Source organism: Salmo salar, chromosome ssa12 (genome assembly GCF_905237065.1).
Source record: "Salmo salar chromosome ssa12, Ssal_v3.1, whole genome shotgun sequence".
Classification (NCBI taxonomy): domain Eukaryota; kingdom Metazoa; phylum Chordata; class Actinopteri; order Salmoniformes; family Salmonidae; genus Salmo; species Salmo salar.
The window spans coordinates 97,489,054-97,510,614 of NC_059453.1; the positions used below are offsets into that span (position 1 = coordinate 97,489,054).

The 21,561-nt window shown below is 40.4% G+C and overlaps 1 protein-coding gene across 2 annotated transcripts; it reads right to left on the reverse strand.

Annotated features, from left to right (window-relative positions):
• Positions 1-3,625: 3,625 nt before the first annotated feature.
• Positions 3,626-6,321, reverse strand: LOC123723975 (E3 ubiquitin-protein ligase RNF186). 2 transcript variants are annotated; one of them, XM_045692107.1, is made up of 3 exons: positions 6,279-6,321; positions 5,477-6,033; positions 3,626-4,617 (listed from the first exon to the last, which is right to left on the reverse strand). In XM_045692107.1, the coding sequence occupies exons 2-3, from the start codon at positions 5,812-5,814 to the stop codon at positions 4,542-4,544; spliced, it is 414 nt and encodes a 137-aa protein (XP_045548063.1). In that variant the 5' UTR covers positions 5,815-6,033; positions 6,279-6,321; the 3' UTR covers positions 3,626-4,541. The 2 variants fall into 2 exon arrangements, with proteins under 2 accessions (XP_045548063.1, XP_045548062.1); XM_045692106.1 differs by lacking the exon at positions 6,279-6,321 and having other exon boundaries at positions 5,477-6,168.
• Positions 6,322-21,561: the final 15,240 nt, after the last annotated feature.

The window sequence follows — 21,561 nt, forward strand, 5'->3', positions numbered from 1 at the left end:
GTGGCCGATCAAGAGACACTAGCTTATGCGCGTGACCCCGACCGCCCCCGCCTTTGGGATTTTTTCCTCTGTTTGCCGAAAAGGAGATTCCCTGTCGGAATATTATCGCTTTTCTACGAGAAAAATGTCGTAAAAATTGATTTTAAACAGCGGTTGACATGCTTCGAAGTACGGTAATGGAATACTTAGAATTTTATTGTCACGAATTGCGCAAGCGCATGACACTTATTTACTATTTCGGATAGTGTCTGGAACGCACGAACAAAACGCCGCTATTCGGATATAACGATGGATTATTTTGGACCAAACCAACATTTGTTATTGAAGTAGCTGTCCTGGGTGTGTATTCTGACGAAGACAACAAAAGGTAATGACATTTTTATAATAGTAAATATGATTATGGTGAGTGCTAAACTTGCCGGGTGTCTAAATAGCGAGCCCGTGATGCCTGGGCTATGTACTTAGAATATTGCAAAATGTGCTTTCACCAAAAAGCTATTTTAAAATCGGACATATCGAGTGCATAGAGGAGGTCTGTATCTATAATTCTTAAAATAATTGTTATGCTTTTTGTGAACGTTTATCGTGAGTAATTTAGTAAAATGTTAGCGAATTCCCCGGAAGTTTGCGGGGGGTATGCTAGTTCTGAACGTCACATGCTAATGTAAAAAGCTGGTTTTTGATATAAATATGAACTTGATTGAACAAAACATGCATGTATTGTATAACATAATGTCCTAGGGTTGTCATCTGATGAAGATCATCAAAGGTGAGTGCTGCATTTAGCTGTCTTCTGGGTTTTATATGCTGGCTTGAAAAATGTGTGTCTGATTATTTCTGGCTTGGTACTCTGCTGACATAATCTAATGTTTTGCTTTCGTTGTAAAGCCTTTTTGAAATCGGACAGTGTGGTTAGATTAAAGAGAGTCTTATCTTTAAATGGCTGTAAAATAGTCATATGTTTGAGAAATTGAAGTAATAGGATTTTTAAGGTTTTGAAAATCGCGCCACAGGATAGGCTGTTACGTAGGTGGGACGAATTCGTCCCACCTAGCCTAGAGAGGTTAATTACTAGTCTGCAGCTAGGAATACGTTATCATTGAACGCGAAGACCGACAACCGCCGAAAACAGCTATTCTATAATGACATGAATGTATGTCACTCTGAACTATCCATTCTAACCACGACAGAGAGAGAGAGAGGGCAGACAGACTCTCCAACAGAAACAAACTTTTCAACAGAGATCCAGACGACACACTGAGCATAAATATATATATTGATTGCAGTTTTTCCCGAATGAGTGAGCGTTCATGTGCAAAGATTTAGCATTTCAATTGTTATAATTATCAACTCTGTAGTGCCTTCTCAGTTGACCCCCCTTTTGCCTAACAAGCCGCCATGCCGGTTTAGCCCACTAGGGCACATTCCTCTATCATTTCTTGTAACGATATCTACTGTTTGTTATGCATTTCTGTGAATTACTTAGTTAGTAAATAAATGATTTTAAGACAAATGATGTATGGATGACTCATAGTGAAGACTGGGTTCATGCAGATAACCAACAATTTACGATGTTTGGAATGAGACTGATGTGAGGTAACTAATTCGTCATTAATCAGAAGACTAATAGATCAGATATTATAATATCTGAAAGTTGTATTAGGAAAATTATAACTTTTTAATCTGAATATTTTCCTTGGTGTCCCTACCTCCTAGTTAATTACAGTTACACAATTAATCAGTTTAATCGAGGAATAATAATTACAGAGTTATTTGTGTGACGTCCTGACCAGTAAAGGGGTCATTTGTAATTATAGTATGGTCAGGGCGTGGCAGGGGGTGTTTGTTTTGTGTATTTTGGGGTATTTTGGTTCTAGGGGATTTTGGTTCTAGTTTTCTATTTCTATGTTTCTTTTTCTATGTGTGGCCAAGTATGGCTTCCAATCAGAGGCAGGTGTCTTTCGTTGTCTCTGATTGGAAGCCATACTTAGGCAGCCTGTTTTTCCTGTGTTTTTGTGGGTGGTTGTTTTTCATATAGTCGTAGTACCTTACGCAACTGTCGTTTTGTCGTTTGTTAGTATTTTTGTTTAAGTGTTCACTTTAATCAAAATAAAGAAAGAAGATGAGCACTATACCCACTGCGCCTTGGTCTGTCCCTTACGACGTATGTGACAATTTGATAAATATGTCTTCACTTTTATTGATGCCAAAGACACGACAGTACCATTCTTTATTCATGGTTGTGTTGTTCGACAAAATTGTGAGTGAGCCCACTCCCTTGGCTGAGAAGCTACCCCACACATGAATGGTCTCAGGATGCTTTACTGTTAGCATGACACAGGACTGATGGTAGCGCTCACCTTGTCTTCTCCGGACAAGCTTTTTTCCAGATGCCCCAAACAATCGGAAAGGGGATTCATCAGAGAAAATGACTTTACTCCAGTCCTCAGCAGTCCAATCCCTGTACCTTTTGCAGAATATCTGTCTGTCCCTGATGTTTTTCCTGGAGAGAAGTGGCTTCTTTGCTGCCCTTCTTGACACCAGGCCATCCTCCAAAAGTCTTCACCTCACTGTGCGTGCAGATTCACTCACACCTGCCTGCTGCCATTCCTGAGCAAGCGCTGTACTGGAGGTGCCCCGATCCCACAGCTGAATCAACTTTAGGAGACGGTCCGCACTTGCTGGACTTTCTTGGGCGCCTTGAAGCCTTCTTCACAACAATTAAACCGCTCTCCTTGAAGTTCTTGATGATCTGATAAATGGTTGATTTAGGTGTAATCTTACTGGCAGCAATTTCCTTGCCTGTGAAGCCTTTTTTGTGCAAAGCAATGATGACGACACGTGTTTCCTTGCAGGTAACCATGATTGACAGAGGAAGAACAATGATTCCAAGCACCACCCTCCTTTTGATGCTTCCAGTCTGTTATTCAAACTCAATCAGCATGACAGACCGATCTCCAGCATCGTCCTCGTGGCAGCGCTGAAATGCAGTGGAAATGTTTTTTGGGGGATTCAGTTCATTTGAATGGCAAAGAGGGACTTTGCAATTCATCTGATCACTCTTCATAACATTCTGGAGTATATGGAAATTGCCATCATACAAATTGAGGCAGCAGAATTTGTGAAAATTAATATTTGTGTCATTCTCAAAACTTTTGGCCACGATTGTACTATATACTGCACTAGCCGGGCCCTGGTCAAAAGTAGTATACTATTTACTGCACTAGCCGGGCCCTGGTCAAAAGTAGTATACTATATACTTCACTAGCTAGACCCTGTTCAAAAGTAGTATACTATATACTGCACTAGCCGGGCCCTGGTCAAAAGTAGTATACTATATACTGCACTAGCCGGGCCCTGGTCAAAAGTAGTATACTATATACTGCACTAGCTGGGTCCTGGTCAAAAGTAGTATACTATATACTACACTAGCCGGGTCCTGGTCAAAAGTAGTATACTATATACTGCACTAGCCGGGTCCTGGTCAAAAGTAGTATACTATATACTGTACTAGACGGGAATTAACACCTCCAACTCTTTTAGGGGTCCATAAATAGTTGGATATCGGACAGTTACTTTCCTAATGTAATGATAATAATAAGCAATTTCACACTCTTAGACAGGGTTATTTTAAAGTAGATGTATTTATTTACCAATAAATATAATCCCAATATAAAAAAACATGCTCTTTAAACAGAACAGATAAATAAAACATGTAAAATGAGGATAAACAAATCCACCTTCCTTTATATGGGGGATTGGAAATGATGCAGACAATTACATTGATAAAAGCAACAATCAATCTGCAATATTAAAGCTGTTATAAAACGATGTAATAATAAATACTAAACATCCACTTCCCTTCACGAAGTAATACACCTTTTATCAAATGATTAAACATCTATTATAATCATTGTTCACAGTATATTGTATTGTACACAGCACACAGTCTCTAACCTTCACCCCTTTATCTATCTATCTATCTATCTATCTATCTATCTATCTATCTATCTATCTATCTATCTATCTATCTATCTATCTATCTATCTATCTATCTATCTATCTATCTATCTATCTATCTATCTATCTATCTATCTATCTATCTATCTATCTATCTATCTATCTATCTATCTATCTATCTATCTATCTATCTATCTATCTATCTATCTATCTATCTATCTATCTATCTATCTATCTATCTATCTATCTATCTATCTATCTATCTATCTATCTATCTATCTATCTATCTATCTATCTATCTATCTATCTATCTATCTATCTATCTATCTATCTATCTATCTATCTATCTATCCTTTATTATTATTTAACCCTTATTTTACCAGGTAAGTTGACTGAGAACATTACACATACCCAAAGTCAATCAAACCCTAAGAATATTAATAATTTGTTCTATCTTGCGTCATTATTGAAAATCCCCGGTCGGTCCTGTTTAGTGAATTAGCTTCATTACTCAATGAGTATCTCCTACTCTGAAATGGTAACATCCAGTGTTCTTTATCTCTGCTCTTCGTCTTCTCGGTTTACAGTACATTGTGCTTCATCCTCCTCAGGAAATTCTGTAGTTTGAGCCTCAGGCCACAATGCCTTGATGGAGACCTGGAGGACAGGAGAGTAGGGGGAAAGAAACAGAGTAGGCAGAGAGAGAAAGAGAGAGAGAGAGAGAGAGAGAGAGAGAGAATTACAGTTTAGTAATTGAACAGACTTCTGAACCTAAAAAGGAAGCTGTACAAGCTGCATAATACAATCATAATACGATCAAAGTAAAGAAACTGTCACCTAAAGTAAAACCATCACAGTACAACAATACAACTGATGAAGAGAGAAATCAAGACCAATAGATGTAGTGATACAGAAAGGGAGAGAGCAAAGAGAGAGAAAGGGAGAGATACGAGAGAGAGACAGAGAGAACAAGAGAGATACGAGAGAGAGAGAGAGAGAGCGAGAGAGAGAGAACAAGAGATACGAGAGAAACAGCGAGAGAGAGAAAGAAAAAAAGCAGAGCGCTGCAAAGTGGAGAGTGATATCAGAGAGTGATAGCAGAGAGTGATTGCAGAGAGTGATAGCAGAGAGTGATATCAGAGAGTGATAGCAGAGAGTGATAGCAGAGAGTGATATCAGAGAGTGATATCAGAGAGTGATAGCAGAGAGTGATAGCAGAGAGTGATAGCAGAGAGTGATAGCAGAGAGTGATATCAGAGAGTGATATCAGAGAGTGATAGCAGAGAGTGATAGCAGAGAGTGATAGCAGAGAGTGATAGCAGAGAGTGATAGCAGAGAGTGATAGCAGAGAGTGATATCAGAGAGTGATAGCAGAGAGTGATAGCAGAGAGTGATATCAGAGAGAGATCGCAAAAGAGACAGAACAAAATGAGAGGAAGAACAGAGAGCAGAGGAAGATTTCTCCAGGTTTCTAAATCAGTCTATCAATCCATCCACCTTTGCCTGGGGTACTCACCATGTGTACGGTGTAGTGGTTTGTGTCTGTCTGTTAGCTTCCTTCCACTGTTCTTCCTCTTCCTCCTCCTCCTCTTCCTGTTGTGTGTCTAGTATCTGGTCCCAGATCTCAGTGTTAACCCACAGCGACCCCGGCAGGGTGAGGCTGGGCTCGGTGCAGGTGATCCAACGGCACAGTGGGCAGCAGACTGTCAGTAGGCCGCTCTGGTGCCTGGACATCGCCTGCAAGCACAGCCCACAGACTGTGTGCTTACAGTGGAGCATCCGAGGGATCTTCTCCCTACGAGAGTAGGATTGGAGGCAGACGCAGCACTCCATGTCCTCACTCATCAGACCCATGGCTGGATGGCTGGGGTGTGGATGGATGGATGGATGGATGGATATACGGCTGGAGCACAGAGGAACTCTAGACAGAGAGTCAGTGTCTGGGCAGGAAGACGTGGGGTTTAAACGCTGGTCTGAGGTCAGTGTTCCCCTTGTGGTTTATTAAGGTCCTGGTTTGGATTTGATGAGGATGAGCTGATCCTAAATCTGTGCTTTGGAGCGTAGGTCAGGAATCTGCAAAAGACATTAAGATGTTAAAATAAATTAAATTAGACTCAGTGACTTCATCACTGGCACTATGTTAACATATATAATGTAATAACATATCTTAAATCAACAGGCTGTCATGTTTTTCTGAAAAGACATGAAGAAAAAATATCTTTAAAAATATCACACACATTTATAACATCCATAGTTATCAGATATAGATAAACCTTTTCACTTTTATCATTATCAATGAGAGGCAATATTTTACTTACAGGTTCTGGAAGATTGTCAGCACAGCGAACCAACTATCTAACGACAAAACTTTGTGTGTGAGAGAGAAGAGTGTGTGCTCTTATTTTAAGCCTTGAGGGAGGAAACAAAATTCAGTTATTTTCCCAGAAAGGGCGGTTTCTCACCTCCTCTACTCTCAGGTGAGGCAGGAAAGTTCCATGGAAAGAGTTAAACACTTCCAGGTCACTTCTATACCATAGTAGGTCACGTCAGGAGAATTGCCAGGGCCGTGTATTGACATTTTGAGGGGGAGCATTTGTAGAACACTTTCTGTGGACTTGTAGAACCCTCTCTGTGGACTTGAAGAACCCTCTCTGTGGACTTGTAGAACCCTCTCTGTGGACTTGTAGAACCCTCTCTGTGGACTTGTAGAACCATCTCTGTGTACGTGCCTGGTTATTGTAGTGTTTATGTACAGAATCAGTTCAATGGAAGCAGTTTCTCTTCTAGATAAGAGAAAATTGTTTTAAAGTCACGTGTTTCTAATAAAATCAAGTCACAAGTTCAGTGGAAACCTTGTAAACAACCACTCTAAACGGTCAATTAGAAATCAGTCTCCCTGTTGAAACTTGTAAATAAACAGGATTGATTTTGAATTGATCATTTACTACGGCTCTACTTTTTGTTCACCTGGAAATTCCACGTAGTAATACATGCCTGTCTGTTGACAATGTCTATGTGTCAACCACGCACGCACAACAGACACACAAACAAATACATTTATTCCATGAACAAAACATACAATTTCACGTCACATATTTAAGCATGGAATGTGGGTGTATCTCACTAATGAATTCCTATCATTAAAGGGCCAGAACAAGAGACTGAAAGAGCTTTGTCAAAGTCTTCTGCTAGCTTCTAATTGTTATTTTTCTGCTTTCTGAAGTAATGACTAAGCTGCACACTAAAACAACGTGAGCTAAATGACAGTAAATGATGAGTAATTCTGCTAGCCAGGGACGGTAACCAGCTCTACCATCAGCCCTGTTTCGTAACACAGGGACTTTGTCCCAAATGGAACCCTTTTCCCTATATAGTGCACTACTTTAAAGGCAAAGGCTCTGGTCAAAAGTAGTGCACTACATATGGAACAGGGTAGCATTTGGGACACAGCCAGGGACAATAGAGCTGCCTACTTCTCTGACAGACACCTCAAGGCTACAATTATCAAGAAAGGTTAAGAACAATGAACCAAAAAGGAGCCATAAAATATACATATCAAACACAAAGTCTATATATATACATATAGACTGTTGTCTCCTCATTATGGTCTATATAGACTGTTGTCTCCTCATTAGGGTCTATATAGACTGTTGTCTCCTCATTAGGGTCTATATAGACTGTTGTCTCCTCATTAGGGTCTATATAGACTGTTGTCTCCTCATTAGGGTCTATATAGACTGTTGTCTCCTCATTAGGGTCTATATAGACTGTTGTCTCCTCATTAGGGTCTATATAGACTGTTGTCTCCTCATTAGGGTCTATATAGACTGTTGTCTCCTCATTAGGGTCTATATAGACTGTTGTCTCCTCATTAGGGTCTATATAGACTGTTGTCTCCTCATTAGGGTCTATATAGACTGTTGTCTCCTCATTATGGTCTATATAGACTGTTGTCTCCTCATTATGGTCTATATAGACTGTTGTCTCCTCATTGGGGTCTATATAGACTGTTGTCCGCTCATTAGGGTCTATATAGACTGTTGTCTCCTCATTAGGGTCTATATAGACTGTTGTCTCCTCATTAGGGTCTATATAGACTGTTGTCTCCTCATTAGGGTCTATATAGACTGTTGTCTCCTCATTAGGGTCTATATAGACTGTTGTCTCCTCATTAGGGTCTATATAGACTGTTGTCTCCTCATTAGGGTCTATATAGACTGTTGTCCGCTCATTAGGGTCTATATAGACTGTTGTCTCCTCATTAGGGTCTATATAGACTGTTTTCTCCTCATTAGGGTCAAAATAGACTGTTGCGTTGTTGCTATACTAGTCAGCTAAGTCCATTGGAGATTTAAACATATTGGTCTCTAAATCCGTGTCTCAGCACAGTTAGGGAGACTCACGGAGCCGGCCTGAACTGCTTGGCTCATGGGTTGACTGACAACAAACACTACCCAAGACGCATCAACTCATATCGTCATCTGTCTGAAATGGCATTCTATTCCCTGTACAGTATTCTCTACTAGCCGGACCCTAGTCAAAAGTAGTATACTATATACTGTACTAGTCAGGCCCTGGTCAAAAGTAGTATACTATATACCGTACTAGCCGGTCCCTGGTCAAAAGTAGTATACTATATACTGTACTAGCTGGGCCCTGGTCAAAAGTAGTATACTATATACTGCACTAGCCGGTCCCTGGTCAAAAGTAGTATACAGTCGTGGCCAAAAGTTTTGAGAAAGACACAAATATTAATTTCTACAAAGTTTGCTGCTTCAGTGTTTTTAGATATTTTTGTCAGATGTTACTATGGAATGCTGAAGTATAATTACAAGCATTTCATAAGTGTCAAAGGCTTTTACTGACAATTACATGAAGTTGATGCAAAGAGTCAATATTTACAGTGTTGACCCTTCTTTTTCAAGACCTCTGCAATCCGCCCTGCCATGCTGTGAATTAACTTCTGGGCCACATCCTGACTGATGGCAGCCCATTCTTGCATAATCAATGCTTGGAGTTTGTCAGAGTTTGCGGGGTTTTGTTTGTCCACCTGCCTCTTGAGGATTGACCACAAATTCTCAATGGGATTAAGGTCTGGGGAGTTTCCTGGCCATGGACCCAAAATATCGATGTTTTGTTCCCGAGCCACTTAGTTATCACTTTTGCCTTATGGCTAGGTGCTCCATCATGCTGGAAAAGGCATTGTTCGTCACCAAACTGTTCCTGGATGGTTGGCAGAAGTTGCTCTCGGAGGATGTGTTGGTACTGTCATGACGTTGCCCTCTTTGGGTTTTCTATGCACCATTCCCCTACCTCTGTCTCCCACACCCAGGCTGCTGTGGTCAGAAGAGGTCGTAAATTCCTATGAGAAGATCCTGCCTCATAGCCCCAGTATAGAGAGAGAGTGAGTTTTCATAGACCAAACAAAGGAATTCTTCTACCTCACAGAACTTGACAACCAAACAATATTCAGGTTCTGGAGAATGTATAAAAGATCGGAGAAGAATCCAGCAACGGACTGGTCCGTTTGGTGCAATTTTGTAAAACTCATGAGAGACAATACGGCCACATTACCATAATCATGTTTATAGAAGTCTCAGGTATGAGTTTTACATCTAAATGGTTGTATAAAATGAATGAATAAGGATGGAACTGTTTGTGAAATTGTGTAATGTGATTTTGGACTGTTTAATGAAGGAAACTCCAATTCCCTTTGGAGTCTTAACCTGTTAGGGCTAGGGGGCAGTATTGACACGGCTGGATAAAAAAACATACCCGATTCAATCTGGTTACCACTCCTACCCAGTAACTAGAATATGCATATACTTATTACATATGGATAGAAAACACCCTACATTTTCTAAAACTGTTTGAATGGTGTCTGTGAGTATAACAGAACTCATTTGGCAGGCAAAACCCTGAGACATTTTCTGACAGGAAGTGGATACCTGATGTGTTGTATTGCCTTTAAACCTATCCCATTGAAAAACACAGGGGCTGAGGAATATTTTGGCACTTCCTATTGCTTCCACTAGATGTCACCAGCCTTTACAAAGTGTTTTGAGTCTTCTGGAGGGAGATCTGACCGAACAAGAGCCATGGAACGATGATGTCCCATTAGACACCTGGCGCGAGAGTTCATGTTGGGTACCCTCGTTCCAATACGTTATAAAAGAGTATGCATTCGTCCACCTTGAATATTATTCATGTTCTGGTTAAAAAGGCCCTAATGATTTATGCTATACAACGTTTGACATGTTTGAACGAACGTAAATATATTTTTTCCCCTCGTTCATGACGAGAAGTCCGGCTGGCTTAGATCATGTGCTAACAAGACAGAGATTTTTGGACATAAATGATGAGCTTTTTTGAACAAAACTACATTCGTTATGGACCTGTGATACCTGGAAGTGACATCTGATGAAGAGAATCAAAGGTAATGGATTATTTACATAGTATTTTCGATTTTAGATCTCCCCAACATGACGTCTAGTCTGTATCGCAACGCGTATTTTTCTGGGCGCAGTGCTCAGATTATTGCAAAGTGTGATTTCCCAGTAAGGTTATTTTTAAATCTGGCAAGTTGATTGCGTTCAAGAGATGTAAATCTATAATTCTTTAAATGACAATGTAATATTTTACCAATGTTTTCTAATTTTAATTATTTAATTTGTGACGCTGACTTGACTGCCGGTTATTGGAGGGAAACGATTTCCTCAACATCAATGCCATAGTAAAACGCTGTTTTTGGATATAAATATGAACTTGATAGAACTAAAAATGCATGCATTGTCTAACATAATGTCCTAGGAGTGTCATCTGATGGAGATTGTAAAAGGTTAGTGCATCATTTTAGCTGGTTTTATGGTTTTGGTGACCCTGTCTTTCAATTGACAAAACATTACACACAACTCTTGTAAATGTACTGTCCTAACATACTCTAAATTTATGCTTTCGCCGTAAAACCTTTTTGAAATCGTAAAACGTGGTTAGATTAAGGAGATGTTTATCTTTCAAAGGGTGTAAAATAGTTGTATGTTTGAAAAATTTGAATTTTGACATTTATTTGGATTCAAATTTGCCGCTCTTGAAATGCACATGCTGTTGATGGAGTGCACCACGGGTGGCACGCTAGCGTCCCACCTAGCCCATAGAGGTTAACTAAATTCGAGGACCGCCCATGAGCACAGTTATGGTCTGGCGTCATGGGACAGGCCCTTCTCTGCTCTTCCGAATAAAACCCCCACCTTGGTTTTCTATCCCCAGACCGAGCTTACCTCAATTACGAGATGGCTAAAGGTTGGAGACCAGCTTACCTCGATAACGAGAGGGCCAAGGTTTGACCATGCATTTCTCTGGCTGAACTTTTAACCATACCACGTGGTTAAACTCTTAGACTATCGATACCGACAGAATAAGGACAAGTCTTTGATATTAATTACTAGTCTGCAGCTAGGAATTCGTTATCATTGAACGCGAAGACCGACAACCGCCGAAAACAGCTATTCTATAATGACATGAATGTATGTCACTCTGAACTATCCATTCTAACCACGACAGAGAGAGAGAGAGAGGGCAGACAGACTCTCCAACAGAAACAAACTTTTCAACAGAGATCCAGACGACACACTGAGCATAAATATATATATTGATTGCAGTTTTTCCCGAATGAGTGAGCGTTCATGTGCAAAGATTTAGCATTTCAATTGTTATAATTATCAACTCTGTAGTGCCTTCTCAGTTGACCCCCCTTTTGCCTAACAAGCCGCCATGCCGGTTTAGCCCACTAGGGCACATTCCTCTATCATTTCTTGTAACGATATCTACTGTTTGTTATGCATTTCTGTGAATTACTTAGTTAGTAAATAAATGATTTTAAGACAAATGATGTATGGATGACTCATAGTGAAGACTGGGTTCATGCAGATAACCAACAATTTACGATGTTTGGAATGAGACTGATGTGAGGTAACTAATTCGTCATTAATCAGAAGACTAATAGATCAGATATTATAATATCTGAAAGTTATATTAGGAAAATTATAACTTTTTAATCTGAATATTTTCCTTGGTGTCCCTACCTCCTAGTTAATTACAGTTACACAATTAATCAGTTTAATCGAGGAATAATAATTACAGAGTTATTTGTGTGACGTCCTGACCAGTAAAGGGGTCATTTGTAATTATAGTATGGTCAGGGCGTGGCAGGGGGTGTTTGTTTTGTGTATTTTGGGGTATTTTGGTTCTAGGGGATTTTGGTTCTAGTTTTCTATTTCTATGTTTCTTTTTCTATGTGTGGCCAAGTATGGCTTCCAATCAGAGGCAGGTGTCTTTCGTTGTCTCTGATTGGAAGCCATACTTAGGCAGCCTGTTTTTCCTGTGTTTTTGTGGGTGGTTGTTTTTCATATAGTCGTAGTACCTTACGCAACTGTCGTTTTGTCGTTTGTTAGTATTTTTGTTTAAGTGTTCACTTTAATCAAAATAAATAAAGAAGATGAGCACTATACCCACTGCGCCTTGGTCTGTCCCTTACGACGTATGTGACAATTTGATAAATATGTCTTCACTTTTATTGATGCCAAAGACACGACAGTACCATTCTTTATTCATGGTTGTGTTGTTCGACAAAATTGTGAGTGAGCCCACTCCCTTGGCTGAGAAGCTACCCCACACATGAATGGTCTCAGGATGCTTTACTGTTAGCATGACACAGGACTGATGGTAGCGCTCACCTTGTCTTCTCCGGACAAGCTTTTTTCCAGATGCCCCAAACAATCGGAAAGGGGATTCATCAGAGAAAATGACTTTACTCCAGTCCTCAGCAGTCCAATCCCTGTACCTTTTGCAGAATATCTGTCTGTCCCTGATGTTTTTCCTGGAGAGAAGTGGCTTCTTTGCTGCCCTTCTTGACACCAGGCCATCCTCCAAAAGTCTTCACCTCACTGTGCGTGCAGATTCACTCACACCTGCCTGCTGCCATTCCTGAGCAAGCGCTGTACTGGAGGTGCCCCGATCCCACAGCTGAATCAACTTTAGGAGACGGTCCGCACTTGCTGGACTTTCTTGGGCGCCTTGAAGCCTTCTTCACAACAATTGAACCGCTCTCCTGAAGTTCTTGATGATCCAATAAATGGTTGATTTAGGTGCAATCTTACTGGCAGCAATTTCCTTGCCTGTGAAGCCTTTTTTTGTGCAAAGCAATGATGACGACACGTGTTTCCTTGCAGGTAACCATGGTTGACAGAGGAAGAACAATGATTCCAAGCACCACCCTCCTTTTGATGCTTCCAGTCTGTTATTCAAACTCAATCAGCATGACAGACCGATCTCCAGCATCGTCCTCGTGGCAGGGCTGAAATGCAGTGGAAATGTTTTTTGGGGGATTCAGTTCATTTGAATGGCAAAGAGGGACTTTGCAATTCATCTGATCACTCTTCATAACATTCTGGAGTATATGGAAATTGCCATCATACAAATTGAGGCAGCAGAATTTGTGAAAATTAATATTTGTGTCATTCTCAAAACTTTTGGCCACGATTGTACTATATACTGCACTAGCCGGGCCCTGGTCAAAAGTAGTATACTATATATTGCACTAGCCGGGCCCTGGTCAAAAGTAGTATACTATATACTGCACTAGCTGGGTCCTGGTCAAAAGTAGTATACTATATACTGCACTAGCCGGGTCCTGGTCAAAAGTAGTATACTATATACTGTACTAGACGGGAATTAACACCTCCAACTCTTTTAGGGGTCCATAAATAGTTGGATATCGGACAGTTACTTTCCTAATGTAATGATAATAATAAGCAATTTCACACTCTTAGACAGGGTTATTTTAAAGTAGATGTATTTATTTACCAATAAATATAATCCCAATATAAAAAAACATGGTCTTTAAACAGAACAGATAAATAAAACATGTAAAATGAGGATAAACAAATCCACCTTCCTTTATATGGGGGATTGGAAATGATGCAGACAATTACATTGATAAAAGCAACAATCAATCTGCAATATTAAAGCAGTTATAAAATGATGTAATAATAAATACTAAACATCCACTTCCCTTCACGCAGTAATACACCTTTTATCAAATGATTAAACATCTATTATAAACATTGTTCACAGTATATTGTATTGTACACAGCACACAGTCTCTAACCTTCACCCCTTTATCTATCTATCTATCTATCTATCTATCTATCTATCTATCTATCTATCTATCTATCTATCTATCTATCTATCTATCTATCTATCTATCTATCTATCTATCTATCTATCTATCTATCTATCTATCTATCTATCTATCTATCTATCTATCTATCTATCTATCTATCTATCTATCTATCTATCTATCTATCTATCTATCTATCTATCTATCTATCTATCTATCCCCTATCCATCCTTCATTATTATTTAACCCTTATTTTACCAGGTAAGTTGACTGAGAACATTACACATACCCAAAGTCAATCAAACCCAAAGAATATTAATAATTTGTTCAATCTTGCGTCATTATTGAAAATCCCCGGTCGGTCCTGTTTAGTGAATTAGCTTCATTACTCAATGAGTATCTCCTACTCTGAAATGGTAACATCCAGTCTTCTTTATCTCTGCTCTTCGTCTTCTCGGTTTACAGTACATTGTGCTTCATCCTCCTCAGGAAATTCTGTAGTTTGAGCCTCAGGCCACAATGCCTTGATGGAGAACTGGAGGACAGGAGAGTAGGGGGAAAGAAACAGAGTAGGCAGAGAGAGAAAGAGAGAGAGAGAGAGAGAGAGAGAGAGAGAGAATTACAGTTTAGTAATTGAACAGACTTCTGAACCTAAAAAGGAAGCTGTACAAGCTGCATAATACAATCATAATACGATCAAAGTAAAGAAACTGTCACCTAAAGTAAAACCATCACAGTACAACAATACAACTGATGAAGAGAGAAATCAAGACCAATAGATGTAGTGATACAGAAAGGGAGAGAGCAAAGAGAGAGAAAGGGAGAGATACGAGAGAGAGACAGAGAGAACAAGAGAGATACAAGAGAGAGAGAGAGAGAGAGCGAGAGAGAGAGAACAAGAGATACGAGAGAAACAGCGAGAGAGAGAAAGAAAAAAAGCAGAGCGCTGCAAAGTGGAGAGTGATATCAGAGAGTGATAGCAGAGAGTGATAGCAGAGAGTGATAGCAGAGAGTGATAGCAGAGAGTGATATCAGAGAGTGATAGCAGAGAGTGATAGCAGAGAGTGATAGCAGAGAGTGATAGCAGAGAGTGATATCAGAGAGTGATATCAGAGAGTGATAGCAGAGAGTGATAGCAGAGAGTGATATCAGAGAGTGATAGCAGAGAGTGATAGCAGAGAGTGATATCAGAGAGTGATATCAGAGAGTGATAGCAGAGAGTGATAGCAGAGAGTGATAGCAGAGAGTGATAGCAGAGAGAGATCGCAGAGAGAGATAGCAGAGAGTGATATCAGAGAGTGATATCAGAGAGTGATAGCAGAGAGATATCAGAGAGTGATAGCAGAGAGTGATAGCAGAGAGTGATAGCAGAGAGTGATAGCAGAGAGTGATAGCAGAGAGTGATATCAGAGAGTGATAGCAGAGAGTGATAGCAGAGAGTGATATCAGAGAGTGATAGCAGAGAGTGATAGCAGAGAGAGATCGCAAAAGAGACAGAACAAAATGAGAGGAAGAACAGAGAGCAGAGGAAGATTTCTCCAGGTTTCTAAATCAGTCTATCAATCCATCCACCTTTGCCTGGGGTACTCACCATGTGTACGGTGTAGTGGTCTGTGTCTGTCTGTTAGATTCCTTCCACTCTTCCTCCTCTTCCTCCTCCTCCTCTTCCTGTTGTGTGTCTAGTATCTGGTCCCAGATCTCAGTGTTAACCCACAGCGACCCCGGCAGGGTGAGGCTGGGCTCGGTGCAGGTGATCCAACGGCACAGTGGGCAGCAGACTGTCAGTAGGCCGCTCTGGTGCCTGCACATCGCCTGCAAGCACAGCCCACAGACTGTGTGCTTACAGTGGAGCATCCGAGGGATCTTCTCCCTACGAGAGTAGGATTGGAGGCAGACGCAGCACTCCATGTCCTCACTCATCAGACCCATGGCTGGATGGCTGGGGTGTGGATGGATGGATGGATGGATATACGGCTGGAGCACAGAGGAACTCTAGACAGAGAGTCAGTGTCTGGGCAGGAAGACGTGGGGTTTAAACGCTGGTCTGAGGTCAGTGTTCCCCTTGTGGTTTATTAAGGTCCTGGTTTGGATTTGATGAGGATGAGCTGATCCTAAATCTGTGCTTTGGAGCGTAGGTCAGGAATCTGCAAAAGACATTAAGATGTTAAAATAAATTAAATTAGACTCAGTGACTTCATCACTGGCACTATGTTAACATATATAATGTAATAACATATCTTAAATCAACAGGCTGTCATGTTTTTCTGAAAAGACATGAAGAAAAAATATCTTTAAAAATATCACACACATTTATAACATCCATAGTTATCAGATATAGATAAACCTTTTCACTTTTATCATTATCAATGAGAGGCAATATTTTACTTACAGGTTCTGGAAGATTGTCAGCACAGCGACCAACTATCTAACGACAAAACTTTGTGTGTGAGAGAGAATAGTGTGTGCTCTTATTTTAAGCCTTGAGGGAGGAAACAAAATGCAGTTATTTTCCCAGAAAGGGCGGTCTCTCACCTCCTCTACTCTCAGGTGAGGCAGGAAAGTTCCATGGAAAGAGTTAAACACTTCCAAGTCACTTCTATACCATAGTAGGTCACGTCAGGAGAATTGCCAGGGCCGTGTATTGACATTTTGAGGGGGAGCATTTGTAGAACCCTCTCTGTGGACTTGAAGAACCCTCTCTGTGGACTTGTAGAACCCTCTCTGTGGACTTGTAGAACCCTCTCTGTGGACTTGTAGAACCCTCTCTGTGGACTTGTAGAACCCTCTCTGTGTACGTGCCTGGTTATTGTAGTGTTTATGTACAGAATCAGTTCAATGGAAGCAGTTCCTCTTCTAGATAAGAGAAAATTGTTTTAAAGTCACGTGTTTCTAATAAAATCAAGTCACAAGTTCAGTGGAAACCTTGTAAACAACCACTCTAAACGGTCAATTAGAAATCAGTCTCCCTGTTGAAACTTGTAAATAAACAGGATTGATTTTGAATTGATCATTTACTACGGCTCTACTTTTTGTTCACATGGAAATTCCACGTAGTAATACATGCCTGTCTGTTGACAATGTCTATGTGTCAACCACGCACGCACAACAGACACACAAACAAATACATTTATTCCATGGACAAAACATACAATTTCACATCGCATAATTAAGCATGGAATGTGGGTGTATCTCACTAATGAATTCCTATCATTAAAGGGCCAGAACAAGAGACTGAAAGAGCTTTGTCAAAGTCTTCTGCTAGCTTCTAATTGCTATTTTTCTGCTTTGTGAAGTAATGACTAAGCTGCACACTAAAACAACGTGAGCTAAATGACAGTAAATGATGAGTAATTCTGCTAGCCAGGGACGGTAACCAGCTCTACCATCAGCCCTGTTTTGTAACACAGGGACTTTGTCCCAAATGGAACCATATTCCCTATATAGTGCACTACTTTAAAGGCAAAGGCTCTGGTCAAAAGTAGTGCACTACATATGGAACAGGGTAGCATTTGGGACACAGCCAGGGACAATAGAGCTGCCTACTTCTCTGACAGACACCTCAAGGCTACAATTATCAAGAAAGGTTAAGAACAATAAACCAAAAAGAAGCCATAAAATATACATATCAAACACAAAGTCTATATATATACATATAGACTGTTGTCTCCTCATTAGGGTCTATATAGACTGTTGTCCGCTCATTAGGGTCTATATAGACTGTTGTCTCCTCATTATGGTCTATATAGACTGTTGTCTCCTCATTATGGTCTATATAGACTGTTGTCTCCTCATTATGGTCTATATAGACTGTTGTCTCCTCATTATGGTCTATATAGACTGTTGTCTCCTCATTAGGGTCTATATAGACTGTTGTCTCCTCATTGGGGTCTATATAGACTGTTGTCCGCTCATTAGGGTCTATATAGACTGTTGTCTCCTCATTATGGTCTATATAGACTGTTGTCTCCTCATTGGGGTCTATATAGACTGTTGTCCGCTCATTAGGGTCTATATAGACTGTTTTCTCCTCATTAGGGTCTATATAGACTGTTGTCTCCTCATTAGGGTCTATATAGACTGTTGTCTCCTCATTAGGGTCTATATAGACTGTTGTCTCCTCATTAGGGTCAAAATAGACCATTACTTCCTCATTAGGGTCTATATAGACTGTTGTCTCCTCATTAGTGTCTATATAGACTGTTTTCTCCTCATTAGGGTCTATATAGACTGTTGTCTCCTCATTAGGGTCAAAATAGACCATTACTTCCTCATTAAGGTCTATACAGACTGTTGTCCGCTCATTAGGGTCTATATAGACTGTTGTCTCCTCATTAGGGTCAAAATAGACCATTACTTCCTCATTAAGGTCTATATAGACTGTTGTCTCCTCATTAGGGTCTATATAGACTGTTGTCTCCTCATTAGGGTCTATGTAGACTGTTGTCTCCTCATTAGGGTCTATATAGACTGTTTTCTCCTCATTAGGGTCAAAATAGACTGTTGCGTTGTTGCTACACTAGTCAGCTAAGTCCATTGGAGATTTAAACATATTGGTCTCTAAATCCGTGTCTCAGCACAGTTAGGGAGACTCACGGAGCCGGCCTGAACTGCTTGGCTCATGGGTTGACTGACAACAAACACTACCCAAGACGCATCAACTCATATCGTCATCTGTCTGAAATGGCATGCTATTCCCTGTACAGTATTCTCTACTAGCCGGACCCTAGTCAAAAGTAGTATACTATATACTGTACTAGTCAGGCCCTGGTCAAAAGTAGTATACTATATACCGTACTAGCCGGTCCCTGGTCAAAAGTAGTATACTATATACTGTACTAGCTGGGCCCTGGTCAAAAGTAGTATACTATATACTGCACTAGCCGGTCCCTGGTCAAAAGTAGTATACAGTCGTGGCCAAAAGTTTTGAGAAAGACACAAATATTAATTTCTACAAAGTTTGCTGCTTCAGTGTTTTTAGATATTTTTGTCAGATGTTACTATGGAATGCTGAAGTATAATTACAAGCATTTCATAAGTGTCAAAGGCTTTTACTGACAATTACATGAAGTTGATGCAAAGAGTCAATATTTACAGTGTTGACCCTTCTTTTTCAAGACCTCTGCAATCCGCCCTGGCATGCTGTGAATTAACTTCTGGGCCACATCCTGACTGATGGCAGCCCATTCTTGCATAATCAATGCTTGGAGTTTGTCAGAGTTTGCGGGTTTTTGTTTGTCCACCTGCCTCTTGAGGATTGACCACAAATTCTCAATGGGATTAAGGTCTGGGGAGTTTCCTGGCCATGGACCCAAAATATCGATGTTTTGTTCCCGAGCCACTTAGTTATCACTTTTGCCTTATGGCTAGGTGCTCCATCATGCTGGAAAAGGCATTGTTCGTCACCAAACTGTTCCTGGATGGTTGGCAGAAGTTGCTCTCGGAGGATGTGTTGGTACTGTCATGACGTTGCCCTCTTTGGGTTTTCTATGCACCATTCCCCTACCTCTGTCTCCCACACCCAGGCTGCTGTGGTCAGAAGAGGTCGTAAATTCCTATGAGAAGATCCTGTCTCATGGCCCCAGTATAGAGAGAGAGTGATTTTTCATAGACCAAACAAAGGAATTCTTCTACCTCACAGAACTTGACAACCAAACAATATTCAGGTTCTGGAGAATGTATAAAAGATCGGAGAAGAATCCAGCAACGGACTGGTCCGTTTGGTGCAATTTTGTAAAACTCATGAGAGACAATACGGCCACATTACCATAATCATGTTTATAGAAGTCTCAGGTATGAGTTTTACATCTAAATGGTTGTATAAAATGAATGAATAAGGATGGAACTGTTTGTGAAATTGTGTAATGTGATTTTGGACTGTTTAATGAAGGAAACTCCAATTCCCTTTGGAGTCTTAACTAAATTCGAGGACCGCCCATGAGCACAGTTATGGTCTGGCGTCATGGGACAGGCCCTTCTCTGCTCTTCCGAATAAAACCCCCACCTTGGTTTTCTATCCCCAGACCGAGCTTACCTCAATTACGAGATGGCTAAAGGTTGGAGACCAGCTTACCTCGATAACGAGAGGGCCAAGGTTTGACCATGCATTTCTCTGGCTGAACTTTTAACCATACCACGTGGTTAAACTCTTAGACTATCGATACCGACAGAATAAGGACAAGTCTTTGATATTAACCTGTTAGGGCTAGGGGGCAGCATTGACACGGCTGGATAAAAAACATACCCGATTTAATCTGGTTACCACTCCTACTCAGTAACTAGAATATGCATATACTTATTACATATGGATAGAAAACACCCTAAATTTTCTAAAACTGTTTGAATGGTGTCTGTGAGTATAACAGAACTCAAATGGCAGGTCAAAACCTGAGAGATTCCTTTACAGGAAGTGGCCTGTCTGACCATTTGTTGAACTTCTTTTCCATCTCTATCATTTACTAAGGATCTCTGCTCTAACGTGACACTTCCCACGTCGTCCATAGGCGCTCAGAGCCCGGGAAAAAACAGAATGTCGTCATTCCAGCCCCAGGCTGAAACACATTATCGCCTTTCTCAAGTGGCCGATCAAGAGACACTAGCTTATGCGCGTGACCCCGACCGCCCCCGCCTTTGGGATTTTTTCCTCTGTTTGCCGAAAAGGAGATTCCCTGTCGGAATATTATCGCTTTTCTACGAGAAAAATGTCGTAAAAATTGATTTTAAACAGCGGTTGACATGCTTCGAAGTACGGTAATGGAATACTTAGAATTTTATTGTCACGAATTGCGCCAAGCGCGTGACACTTCTTTACTATTTCGGATAGTGTCTGGAACGCATCGAACAAAACGCCGCTATTCGGATATAACGATGGATTATTTTGGACCAAACCAACATTTGTTATTGAAGTAGCTGTCCTGGGTGTGTATTCTGACGAAGACAACAAAAGGTAATGACATTTTTATAATAGTAAATATGATTATGGTGAGTGCTAAACTTGCCGGGTGTCTAAATAGCGAGCCCGTGATGCCTGGGCTATGTACTTAGAATATTGCAAAATGTGCTTTCACCAAAAAGCTATTTTAAAATCGGACATATCGAGTGCATAGAGGAGGTCTGTATCTATAATTCTTAAAATAATTGTTATGCTTTTTGTGAACGTTTATCGTGAGTAATTTAGTAAAATGTTAGCAAATTCCCCGGAAGTTTGCGGGGGTATGCTAGTTCTGAACGTCACATGCTAATGTAAAAAGCTGGTTTTTGATATAAATATGAACTTGATTGAACAAAACATGCATGTATTGTATAACATAATGTCCTAGGGTTGTCATCTGATGAAGATCATCAAAGGTGAGTGCTGCATTTAGCTGTCTTCTGGGTTTTATATGCTGGCTTGAAAAATGTGTGTCTGATTATTTCTGGCTTGGTAC